Source organism: Ursus maritimus, unplaced genomic scaffold (assembly GCF_017311325.1).
Source record: "Ursus maritimus isolate PB19 unplaced genomic scaffold, ASM1731132v1 scaffold_27, whole genome shotgun sequence".
NCBI lineage: Eukaryota > Metazoa > Chordata > Mammalia > Carnivora > Ursidae > Ursus > Ursus maritimus.
In genome coordinates this window covers 35,852,891-35,866,512 of record NW_024425230.1, presented here as the reverse complement: position 1 = coordinate 35,866,512, position 13,622 = coordinate 35,852,891, and the positions used below count along the sequence as shown (strand labels likewise).

Below are 13,622 nucleotides of genomic sequence, written 5' to 3'. Positions count from 1 at the left end.
AGTATATAGGCTAATCTCTTAATTGGATATTAGATATTTTTATCATTTTTATTAATGAAATACAATGAAATACAATAATATAACAAAATAATCTACTATGGCTCATAGCAGGAATAGAATACGGGTCTATTTAAAGCAAAATCTATCAGTCAAATAAGGAAGAATTACAACAAAGAATCCTAATTCCTCCAGAAAAAACAGAGGTCTAAATAAAACCTAGGCACTAATTCTGCTTCCAGTTTCTTGGGCCATGTTATTTCCTCCACTTTTAATTTAACCCCTGTGCTTCTTTATTGCAGCACATCATTTGGTGCTACACTTAAACCCAGTGGCATTTTAAAATATATTGACATTAAATGAGATGGGCCAAGTATGGGGCTCTGACGCCGTGGGCAGGGATACGAGGCACTGCCAGCCAATTAAACCCCCAGTGATGAGTTTCCTCTCTCACTTCTCTTCCTCTTTTAAAATAAAAATAGGGAATTATGGAGGTAGGATTTTCCCCTTTCTCTAGGTAGCCTTTTATTTCATCAACTGATTTAATGGCTAAAAGGAATCTATACAGTTCAGCTTCATTTTTTTCCCCTCTGTGCATTACTTCAGCAAATTCTCCTTGGAGCTAACACCACTCTGGGTCTCCAAGATACTCCCTACAGTAAAGTTGTAGATCCTGTTGTTGTGGGTGTTGTGAAAAAGCAACACTTTTCTGCTGCTCTGTACTGTCACGGAGGCCTTAAAGATAGGAAAACTTACTTTTGTGTACAACTGACCCTATCCCAAATGTTCATGAGACAGTCGCTCCCTAACCCCACTCCCTTCTATGGAAGGATAAGAACCGGCTGTCACCTCCCTTTGTGAACAGGCGCAAGGGTGCAGGACCACAGCCAAGAGTGTTATCTCTGAAATCACATTCTTACTGTGCCCTCAAGCACACTGACATCTTTCTGCTTTCTCATCTTTGAGTTGACAACTCAAAGACACGATAGACTTTGTTCTTAAGGCTCAGAAATTGGGACTTTCAATCAAATCTTCATGGTCTTCAGCATGTATTTTGGCAAGTAGCTATGGAACCCACAGTTCAGCTACAGCATTGCTATACTAGATCCTTGAGACAGGTGTACCCCAGATAGCAGTTCCCCAAAATATACGCATTCTTTGAGATCAGAAACAAAGTGCACTTAAACTTTCCAATTCCTGTACAGCCTGAATTAAAATGAACAATGAAGCATGGAACACTACACCAAAAACTAATGATGTACTGTATGGTGACTGACATAATTAAAAAAAAAAAAAGAAAACACATTGTATTCATCAATGTTATGTTCATCCAAGTAATTCAAGTCAACACTCATTCATTGGATAGACCAGAGTTGGCCCCATGACCCTGTAATATGAAATTTCACAGTCGGCCTTGAGCTACCTGATGTTGTACCACGAAGTACAGAAGCAAGCACTGAACACCAGCTCATAAGCTCTTCGTGAAACGGATTAGTATTAGGATATGGTACAAAAAGAGTCTTGCATACACTAAGATAAAACTATACTCTTTGTCATCACCTTCATTGTCAAAAAAAATATTAAAATGTTTGTTTAGCAGTTCTCAAACTTACACTTGTAACAACTATAGAGAACCTTAATAAGCTTGTTTCCATAGGTTATAGCTATCAATATATACTATATTAGAAACTAAAACCGAGAAACTTTAAAAATATTTAATTTACTTTAAAACAACAACAATAGGGGCTCTTGGGTGTCTCTGTTGGTTAAGCGTCTGCCTTTGGCTCAGGTCATGATCTCAGGGTCCTGGGATTGAGTCCTGCATTAGGCTCCCTGCTCAGTGGGGAGCCTGTTTTTCCCTCTCCTGCTTCCCGTGCTTGTATTCTCTTTCTCTCAAATAAATAAAATAAAATAAAATAAAATCTAAAATAACAACAATAAATCTGTTACCAGATAATACTAAATAACATATTTTTGTTAACAAATTTTTTTCATTTCCCCAAACAAAAAAATTTAATGAAAAGAGTTGCGTTAGTTGACAAGTTTGCAAATCTCTTAATAGAACATGGTTGGACTCTCATCTCTATTTCTGTATTCAATCTGTTGCAATATGTTGTTTTGATTGAAGCATATGAAGAAAACCTGGCTCTACACAGATAAGTATTTGGAAAAGGGAAGACTGTTTTATACATTTTATAGACTTTTCAGACAATTGTGTATATTCTTCTTTGATTTTATACCAAAACTCAACAGAGGATGGGAATTCTTATGTTGGTTACAACATGGAATTTGAAATCGTATCAATAATTATTTTTGCATTTTCTGAAAAAGGCAACTATCATCTTAGTATTATTTTGAAAATAGTTTTGACCTTCCAGACTCCCTGAAAGGGTCTCAGGACCTTCTACAGTCTCTAGACCGCGCTTTGAGAATCACCAGCCTTCGCTGCATGCGATGCTGGGCCAGCTGCTGATAAAGTCACTGATACAAAGTTCCAACAAGAAAAAGTCTTCCTTCTCTCTCTCTCTTTTTAAAGAATTTATTTGAGAGAGAGTGCTCAAGCAGAGGGAGGGAGAGGATCCCAAGCAGACTCCCGCTGTGTGAGTATGGAGCCCGAAGCAGAGCTCCATCTCACAACCCTGGGATCATGACCTGAGCCAACACCAAGAGTTGGACGCTCAACAGACTGTGCCACCCAGGCACCCCAAGTCTTCACTTTTTCCAGAACCACACAGAATCCATTTGGCCAGTTTAGTTTGAGAATGTTTTCAACACTCAACAAATACTTAAGCCCTCCCGTGTTTCCTACATCCCCATCACAAAATTCCCTTATCCCCCTCAGCAATCCCCCCCCAAAACAGTGCTCAGTTTTATTTTCATCCAACTGTCACTGGGTATACTACATACACACACAGAGAACCCAGATAGGCACGTCTCTTACTATATCTTAATCTTTTATCTCAGTAGCTTGTGTTTTCACAGTTGCAGAAGTAATTAAAACCTGGGTATAACAATAATGCCTCAATCACATTTCTCTGGATGACTGCAGTATGCTGGTGGGCAATCAATTGTGACGTATGTCACACGTTCCCTGAAAATTTTTACAATTAGAGTACCAAAGTTGGGTAACATCAACTTTTTTATGAATTGGAGTAATTCACTATCTCCTCTGTAACAATGTCACTTTGCTCAGCTTGTATCCAGTATGCTTTCTTGAATGGAAGGGAGAGGCATGGCGTGATGGCTACTGTTATTGTTCCCCGGTGTCGGCCCCTAGGAGTGTGTGATGCATGTGATTATCACACAGCACATGTTTCAAAACGGGGAAAAAGTGTGAGAACTACTGCTCCAGTCCATCAGATTGAGGCCTGGCTGACTACCGTCTTAGGCCAGGGTGATCAGATAAATGACAACTATTCGGCAACCAGAAGTCCATTGTTAACCTCTTCTCCGCCTTAGATAGCCTGTAAGGAATAGGACTAGGGGACAAAGGGAACTAGAAATCAACCCCAGGGTGATGAGCAGGCTGTTCCAGAACATGTGCTCTAATGCAACAGCCGGGGCCTGTCACACACCAGCCCCAAGGGAACACAGTCACTGAGCATGGCCTTGCTCATGGGTTTCTGTGGTTTCTGCGAAGGAAAAGCCAATCCAACAGAGCTAGTTTCCTGGGTGCAAAGAGGCAACTGGCATCATCTGAAAGGAGTTTGTGTAGGAGTGGAGATAGGGATGAGAGAGGAGACAGATGCAGAGATGAAGGTGGACGAATGATAACCAGTAACCACTGGTGAGCACCCGTGGTTTGGCAGAACACCCAAAAGTAGCTGGGTAATTCACAGAGGTATCTCTCAGGTATCCTCCTTCGATGTGAAGCAGAGGCGATAGTATTTTGAGAAACGATGGAACACTCTATCCAAGTAGGAATATTTTCACATATGATGGCGATGGCCATAAGGAAAGAGGCTGGGCCCCTCTCTCAAGTGATAAGGAAGAAAGAGTGCCCCTTTATGCCAGTGCTGTTTTCTCCTAGGCTGTTGAGGACCTTAAAAAAGCTACAGGTCCCACTCACCGTTCTTTGAATTCCCACAAGTTTTCCAGATCAGAGAACCCATTTTGTAAAAGTTGAAAGAAGATGGAAGGTAGGCATCGTATCCATTTTCTATCACCCTTTAACAAGTTCCCACAAGCTTACTGGCTTAAACAATAGAAGTGTATTACCTTAGAGCAATAATTCTGTAGTTCAGAAGTCGGAGAAGGGCTAAAATCAAGGTGTCAGCCGGACTGCACTCCTTTCTAGAAGTTCTAGGGGAGAATCATTTCTTTACCCTTTCCAGCTTCAAGAAGCTGCCCACAAAGGCGTGAATGAGGAGAGCCCTTGGCCCCCTTCTCCATCTTTAAAGCCAGCAACAAGCATCTCCCTGTGTCTTTCTTCCATAGTCACACCTTCTCTGATTCTCTCCTCTCCTGCCTCCCTCTTCCACTTTTAAGGACCTCTCATCAGGTGGGATCTAGCCAAATAATCCAAGATAATAATCCCCTTATTTTAAGGTCAGCCGATTAGCAACCTTAATTCCATTTGCAACTTTATTTCCCCTTTGCCATGTAACCTAACACATTCGCAGGTTGCAGGGATGAGGACATGGACATCTTTGGAGGGCCATTATTCTGCCTGCTGCAACAACTGGAAATAAAAGTGAGAAAAGAGGCAGAGGCTCTTTGTCCCTTCTGGAGTTCTCTGCTCACATGTGGAGAGTCTTTCCTTTCTCTTTTTTTATGCAACCACATTTACGCAAGAGCTAAATATGTCCTACCCGAAATGTATAGTAATTTGTAGGTTTATGTGATCTTGGACAAGAGACAAGGCACTTACCCTGGTTTTTCTTAATCTATAACATGACAGGGTTGAAGCAGATGGTGTCTCAAAGCTCCTCCCGTATTTCTATCTGACCTTTGAAGTGTCTCTGCAGATTATATTCCAAAGTGTGATGGTTCATTGCCACTGGGCAGGTCTGCTGAGTTCCCCAAGGCCACGACATCCTTGCCAATAGCTTAGTGGCTAAGTCTCTATTGGATTTACTATATGTACTGCCAGCATTGATGACCATCTTTTCACCTGGGTGTCTACATGTACTTTTGTGGGTATACGAAACATAATAAATAATCGGACTTAAAAAAAAAATCTGCTCCCAACTTCTGCTCTGCTGATGGCAACATTCACTGATTGTATCTTGTCCATGTAGAATGGTCTGCTGCTTGCCACAGAATTTATTCTTGTTATGGGCTTTGGAAGCACATATACCCCATAATATTAAAATACCTTATGTTTGCACAGCACTTCACAGTTTACAAAATGTCTTCATATCTATTACTTCATGTGATCCTCTATAACAGTGTTCTGAGATTGCGGACATTCAGTTCTTTAAAATGGGTGTATTTGTAGGGTTAACTGAGTAACCAGTTCTGTCATAATTCTGCAGAGATATTCTCTATGCGTCCTTGATCAGTGGTAACAGAGGTACCAAGTAATTTGTTGGAAAACTGACCTCCAGCACTTGATTGAAACACAGACGTACTCACATACGGCAACAAAGTGATCAGACATCCTTTATATTTTAAATTGGACATCATCTTAATGAGACATCTCACACTGCCTTTTATCTTTACTTTTGAAAGGAAATGCATCCGTGGAATGCTCTCCAGCATTTTTCTTAATCATACTTTATTCTTTAGGCATTTTTCCTGCTTTCTTATAGTTCGGACATAGAAGTTATTCAGAAGACATCTTCCTAAACATTTATCTGAATATAGATAGAATTACACATATGCAAAATCCTAAGAGTCCCAGTACTGCAATCACACATCAAGGCGGCATTGTTTGCAGCGGTCTACACTAAAGTTCATACGTGGAATGGTTCCCCAAACTATTTTAGAAATTAATAATTTTTCAAAAATAACTCGAACAAGCTATTTGTCCTTCTGCCTCTGTAGTTCTTCAGTTCACCTGCATAAAGCAAAAGGGAGACTTTAAGATGAATCGTAAGCTCATTTAATTTCCAGACGACGTCTAGTGTTTAAACACTGACATCAAAGCAAAGAGCCAATTATCAGAGTGCATTTGATCTGAAGCCCTGTTGCCTGAATCGCTATAGTTTTCCTTACGCTGGAAAGGAAATCTGTGTCACATCTCCAAGATGTAATATTTAAAATCACTTTATCTATAGCAGTTTAACTTGAAACATGTGTTTGGGCTCACTAACCACAAGGAGGCATTGAAGCATCTCTTCAAAATGTGAAAAGCAATTTCACTTAAAAAAAAAAAAAGTCGCACCAACAGTTGCTGAATTTCATATAAGCAATTATACCTGCTTGGGATTATGTGTGCCTTTTAAGTTCATATTTTGATCCACTTATTTTTTTTAACCCCTGAAATACCAGCAGGAAGAATTGCTGCTGTTGCCTCTTTTGCAAAAGAGTTTTGGACAAGAGTAACCCACATACATGCGTTTTCCTTCTGCTCTGTTTCCAGTGGACGCGAAGGCAAACTGCAGGACTTCTATTAGTACTGACAAAGTAACTGCGTTAACCTTTATTGCCCTTTAAAGGTTAAAATTTCTTTTGACTGTGTGAGCAGAAGCTTATTTCTTCAGTATTCAGAATTACTTAAATACATATTCCTGATAGCAAGAGGTTTCTCTGAAATCCGTGTGTCAGTTTAGAATGATTCTGGGGACACATCTCCAAAATGCCACATAGGGGGCATAAGTTTAAAAAAGCCACTACGGTTGTGTTTGTTTTTTTTTTTAAACCCTGAGCATAATTTTCTTCAATGTTGTTTTGAGCATTCATGTTCAATGTCAGACATTTCCCCCCTGTTTTTATTATCTTGGTTCCTGGTGGTTTTGCTGGTATTGAAAAAAAAACGAACTCTTCTTTCGCAGAATATGATGCTTAGCAAATCTTCCAGAATAATGCTTAATCCCCTGAGAAGCAAGGACCTCATTCTTAGGAGTTAGACTGTGTCTGCAAGATGCTTCAGAGAAAATTCTGTCCTAGACATGTGGACTGTGACCCCTGGAAATCCTAGTGTGCCATTTTGCCATACTGACTTGCTCTTTCTGCGTTTTGACACCTTGTTTGCCTTTTAGGATATTCTCTGCCTGTGCGACAAAATATTGACGACTTCAACACACAGCAGAACATGCAGCTGGGGAGGCTGTGTGACATCTTAGGTACAGTAAATACTTCCACGCAAATGACTCTTTGGAATGTTTATCAGAGGATGTTGATAAAAATGTTTAATTTTTGCTTATTTTTTTCCCCTTGCAAGGAAGAAGTGTGCAAGGGAGAAGTGTGGCAGGGCAATTAAATGTTTGGTTTTAAAGAACAGATTTATAGTGGCGTTGACTTGAATTAAAAAATGACATTTTTAACTAATTTATTTGGGTTGCTTTTTCTAAATTCTAAGGATTTCTCTCCTATAGCCCCAAATCCCCTTCATTTCCTGACTCTGGCCATGAGGGAAGCCAACATTTTTTATCTGTGTCAATATTGTCTATTATGTTATCTGGGGAATAAGTGGAAGGTGGTATCAGAAATGAAAAGCATTGTTTCCACGATAAGACTAAGAGGGATGTGAAGATAGATTGTTTTTTAAAGAAGCTTTTATTTAAATATATATCGTCTAGTTATTAGGAAACAGGAGGTGCCTAGTAGAGGGTATTCTTAGAAATATAGACCTCAGGTGGAAGATACATCCTTGCGAAGGTCTGGCTCTGATGCTGGCTTTGTCAGTTCTAAATCAGACACCAACCTGGGCCAGGAGAGAAGAACACGATAATGCCCTGTTTGGTGCTGTTCAAGACTAAGGTTCAGGTTAGGCTTAACGCAAGGTCGCAAAGGCTAAGCACGAATACGGAATCAGTTTAGAAGATACTGGCCAGAAATTCAGTGTAAACCAAAACTCAGTTTTTATTAGTTACCAGATAAGAACTTCTTCGTTTTGCTAAAATATAATCGCTGCGGCCCTTATTTAAGCAAAACAAGGAAGAATTTTAAATTATCAATGACCAACTCAGCTGGCTCCCCGGAATGACATACTTTACATGATTCATATATATTTCAGCATCATTATTATTTTATAAATGCCATTTGCTAACAAAAATACATCAGTACTAGAAATTTACAGTGTCCTAAAATAATAATAGTGTAATTGCCTTAATCTATTATTGTAGGCACTAATATTGTTTTTCAGCATTACAAAAAAAATTTTTTTTAATGACTTGAGATTGATTTGTTAGTGCTGAGCTATTTCAACTAAAAACCTGACTGAGTGGAAACCACTGAAGTGCAGCAGAGGGCAGACTTTGCTCTAATTTATTTGAATTAATTTTTTTCTTTAGCTTTTTATATACCCTTCTATATATAGCACAAACCATCACCAAAGAATTTCTTTACAAAAGAGTCTCATTATTAGAAAACACGTGAAAGCATGAAGCTTCTATTTTAAAGAATTCAATAATTCAGTCTATGTCTTACCTGCAATGGAAAATTTCGCTGAGATGAACATTTCTGAGAGACTATGAACCAAATGCCTTTTTTTTTTTGGTACACGGTCTTCATGATATAGCAATCTGATCCCAAAACCTCTTCAAGAGGAGTAATGAAAGTTTAGAAACGGTAGTTAGAAGGTAGAAAAAGTACTTGCTTGTGAAATTTTTAAAAAGATGAAGACACAAGGAAAATTAGTGATTTTATGTAAGAATAAATGATTATCTTATTTTTTTTATTCCATTAATTCCTAGTGAAGTGTGTTGAGTTTTTGCTTATTCAGGGGAAACAAAAAGAATCTGATTAGGTTGGTGGGACCTGTCATTTGCATATTGGCGCTGAAGTCAGGGTGTCAGGTGGAGACCCCCAATGGCTATGAGTATTTTCAATTCCTAGAGGAGCTAAGCAAGAGAGTGACCATTATTGACTATTGACTAGTGATCAAAGCAATCTTTGCCTTCATATTAATTGCTTTTCAAAATTACCCGTCAATTAATTTTGAACATTTGCAGATGCGCAAACAACTACTGGATATTGGTGTTAGTGATATGTATTCCTTTGCCAGAAATGCACAGGGAGGGTGAGATTAGCAATATGATTTGTTGTCATTTGCAACGTAGAAATCGCTTCCTAAGAAAAATTTAGTTTTCTTCAGCTGTGGAGTCTTTATTTTTGTTGCTTGTTTGTCTTTTTTTTAATACTTAAAAAAAAATCCTACTTTGGTCTTTAAACCAAATAAAGAGCATATCCAAAAGCCACACTGAAGTTAATTTAGATTGGTTTTGTACAGATCTTCGCAATTCAGCTGGCTTTGTTGCCCTTTAGCATTTCTCTAAAGAAAAGATAAATAACACTACCACTAAAAAAAGAGACATAATGACTCCTTCAGAAGGAGGGCGGTGAGGTACCCTTAGTTTAGTAAGACACTAGTCTCCTCTTGCAAACACAAGGTTTGGGATAAATAATTTGGTCATTCAGCAAATGAATACAAGTTATTTACTGTCTCCTCAGTTAATTTATTTTGAGGTTTATGTGGCAATTTGATTTCAAAATCAAATAGGGGCCACTGAGATATTTACATTTATGGAATGCCTCCTCTCGGCTCCGCACGGGGCCAGTTTGGAGGACACTGCTTCTCCAGGGGGAGGATTTCTCCCACAGGCCACTGATCTCACTGATTGTATGAGATTTTCTACTTCCCAAATCTCTCCATCCTCCCAAATCCCTGCATACTCCATACTCTACCAGGGCTTGGGGCAATATAGGAAAGAGCATACACCTTGCCTTTAAAGAGTTTGGACAGACAAGACTAATAGACTTGAAACAGTGGGATGAAACGACCGAGGATATGACATCATGTTAAATCTTGGGGGCGCTGATAAAGAAGCACAATTGTGGAGGGCAGGGTGAGGAATCACTGTTGGCTCACCTAGTTAGGGTGGGCCATGCAGCAGATTCGTGCATCTGTACTGTTTACTGAGTACCTACTATGTGCCAGATACTGCACCAGTGCTTTACCGATATTCTTTCATTTAATACTCTTCAAAACTCTATGTCCCAGGTGATTTTCTTCTCCACTTTAGAGATGAAGAACTGATGCTTAGAAAGGTTAAATACTGTGCCCAGCGTTCCCAGGCAGCTAGGGTGGAATTTAATCAGTCTGCGTTCTATATCCTCTTGTCAAACTGAACAGAGGAGTCTTCAAATTCCCTCTCAGCCCTACCTGACCAAGGAAACATTTTACAGCACTCCCTTCCCTGAACTTCCCTAAGCACCTGTTCCACGAGCTTCCCTGGGTCTGCTACTCTCCACCTTGTTTGATGGCCTTTCGTGCACATGAAATGCTCACTCCTCATGGACAGCATCTCAGCTGCTTTGACTCCTCATTTCCCTCCATGTCTAGCCAAGTGCTTTGCCCCTACTGATCAGCCAGTTATTTTATGAATGAATGACTCCATTGGCTGCAGATTGCCTGTCCCAAGTCCTTAAAGTATTAAAACCCTGCAGCCTGGAGTGGGTAATCTCATCTCGCTATCCCATTTGGGTGGGATATTTAATTAGGATTTCTTTCTATGTACATAATAAGAAGCACATCTTAAGAAGAAAAACAGTTAAATTAAGACAGTGTTTCCTTTAAACCAAGAATCACTAGATGTCCTATTTACGTAATATACTCCTCTTTGGGAATGGAGCAAGGAAAAGGTTGGTTTCCTGAAATACTCATTGCTATGGTCATAATCAGACCATTTATTTGGACAGGATGTTCCCTGAATTGGCCCTGCCAAGTCCAGGCAGAATAAGAAATTGCAACTTCATCAGCTTTCTAAAGTTAATAGCTCTGTTTTATAATTTACTGAAGTTAATGGGATAAATTTTTAAAGCAGTATGCAATTCCCATTGATGTTAATGGTAGTTCTGGGGCTAAATCCCTATGTGTTATTTGAAAGCACACTTCCATTGTACCTCACAGCCCTCCTTCTGAAGGAATCATTGTGTCTATTTTTTTGGTGGTGGTGTTATTTATCTTTTCTTTAGAGAAATGCTATAATGCAAAAAAGCCAGTTAAATGGTGAAGATCTTTACAAAACCCATCTAAATTAACTTCAGTGTGGCTTTTGGATATGCTCTCTATTTTAAACTGTGCAACATCAATCCGATGCCAGCGTCCAGGATGTCATTTACCTTTATACCAGTAATTAACATTGTGCCTGTTGTTTTTAGATGCCGATGTGAGTGTTATCTACATCTGCTCCCATCAGATGAACGACGAGTTGCTGCTGTATTACAATAAAATCCTGAGTCTACAGGCAGCTGTCAAATCAGGGAACCTTGAGGACAGAAGTGACCTGCAGGACAGGTTCAAAATTATCACCCCTGAAGCTATAAACATCTTCCCTGTGAGTTTGTCTTCTAATTACTACGGCTTCAGGGATGCAGTAAAATTAAATTGGAAATTTTATAACTTGCAACGCTCTGGTACACATCAGTGAAATATTATTGCAAGTTTAACAGCTTTACTGATTAGACTACTAGTTGGACTGTAGGAAATAAATATCCCAGTTTAACTTTCAGACTTAGTGGAGCTACTCCTGCCCGGTTTCTCTGTCGCTGAAGCCTAATTGCAGTGATTGGGTGGTACGATCAAGGAGGCGAATTTATAACATCTGTAGTTCCTTTTCCTTAATTTTGTGTGGAGGACGCCAAGACAGAGAAAGACAGGGCCCACCCACGGTCGCCAAGCCTGTTAGGGACAGAGCCTCGACCGGGGCCGCCGTTTTCTGATTTCCACACTGTTATTCTGTGTTACTCGCTGGACTATGTTTCCTCAAGGGAATTTGGCCTGATTTACCATATCACAGGGTTCATAATGAATGAGGTTCAGATTTTTTTTTTAACTTGTACGGATTTTTAATGAATGGGATGAATTCTAAATGGAACGCCATCCCCACACAAGAGCTTTTGGGAAATTCATGGCATCACAAGGGCAGTGTTCTAGAATGAGGCAGTGCGAGAGATGGCTTGAAATGAATTTCTCTATGTTTTAACAAGAATTTAAACTTTCCATTTTAAACAACCAACATTGTAATACCTAATGGACTATACAATTTTGAGGAGACTTTTTTTTTTTTTTTGGATAATTAAGGGTCTGAATTTGCTGCTAAAGATAGCTCTCTCCACTCACAAGTGGGAGGCACCAAAATCAATGCTCTATTTATTGGCGAAGAAACCGATGGCATGCTTTACTACCTATGTGTTGTTGCTGCCCATTAACCCTTCAGATGCACCATGTTTTGACACCCCCCCCCACCCCCTGCCACCGAATAAGTCCTGCCAGGGTTTGCTATAACATTTCTGCTTTGCTAGTATACTCTGTGAATTGTCATCGGGATTTACTCTCTTCTACCAAGATGAACACTTTATTTTTTCATAACTGGATACCTCAATGTTCCCCCCACCCCAAGCTCTCTGCCTAGCTCTGTTTCATGGGCACTGCTTGGCTATGGCGGAGGATACAGGGGCAGGCTGAACAAAAGAAAAGACAGGGAACAAATCATCACCGTGTACTTATGCTCTTAGGAACGTCCCAATATCCTCCATCAGTGCAAGGATTGCTTGGTGCTTCCTAGCTATTCCCTGGCCTCAGTGGCAGGGTCACAATGGACATTAGAAAGCAAGGAGGAAAAAACTATCACTAGTGTGTAGTTAATTTCCTGATTTTATCCAGCCAGAAACTAAAGCTAATGCCTGCTAGCTGCTGGTAAGGAGTTTCTGCACATCTGAAAAGTCCATATACATCGAAGAGGCATGGAATGGGAAAGGGGCATTAATTTGGGAGCAGGAAAGTGGGTGCACAAGTAACATTTATCAAACACTTAGCACACATTTTCTCATTTGGTCCTCAGAACAATGCCAACAAGACAGAAATGATCAATCTCCTCCTATGGCTGAGGAAACCAAGTCTTATTTTCTAGTCCAAAGTTCCTGGTGGGGTCAGAGTATGAACCAAAATCTGTCTGACCCCAGAACACTATCATGAATTGGAATGACTGCTTTACTCCTGGATGACCTTGTGGCTTGGGCAGCTCCCTTTACCATTCTTGCTCTCTGATCTTCATCTATACAATCAGGTGATGGGTTAGGGCATTTCGAAGGCCCTTCCAGCTCTACAAGCCTGTTACCTAAGACAGGTGCCCTGAAGTCCATGCTTTAGCTTCTAAGCAAGAGACAGGCGGTTGGCACTAACAGAGGCACTGAGTCACATTCATAGTTAGTCTGCACCTTGGTGAGTAGAAACAAGTAGGGAATATTTTAAGTGCTTAATACTTCTCATAGTTTAAATTTAAATTATTTGAGTAATTAATCACTCATAGGCAATCAACTTTTTAAAATACGAAAATTAAACTCTCACTTTCACATCAGTTCCCGCTCATGTTTAGTTATTGCTTTATTTCCTTTTAATGGGTTTGAGAGATTGTATCAGTGCTGATTTTCATTCAAATGGATGGCTTTGAGGAGATTTTTTTAAAGCGTGCCAAAAATCTGTTTGTACATCTCTCCAAGTTACTATACGATGCTTG

General features: G+C 39.7%; 1 protein-coding gene across 7 annotated transcripts in view; it reads left to right on the top strand.

Annotated features, from left to right (window-relative positions):
- IQCH (IQ motif containing H) overlaps positions 1-13,622 on the top strand; it is a 197,113-nt gene that overhangs the window by 99,216 nt on the left and 84,275 nt on the right. For all 7 annotated transcript variants that reach the window (XM_008708553.2, XM_040643069.1, XM_040643068.1 and 4 more), the window contains 2 exons: positions 7,143-7,226; positions 11,266-11,441. In XM_008708553.2, coding sequence (XP_008706775.2) covers positions 7,143-7,226; positions 11,266-11,441 — 260 coding nt within the window. The remainder of the gene's footprint in view (positions 1-7,142; positions 7,227-11,265; positions 11,442-13,622) is intronic.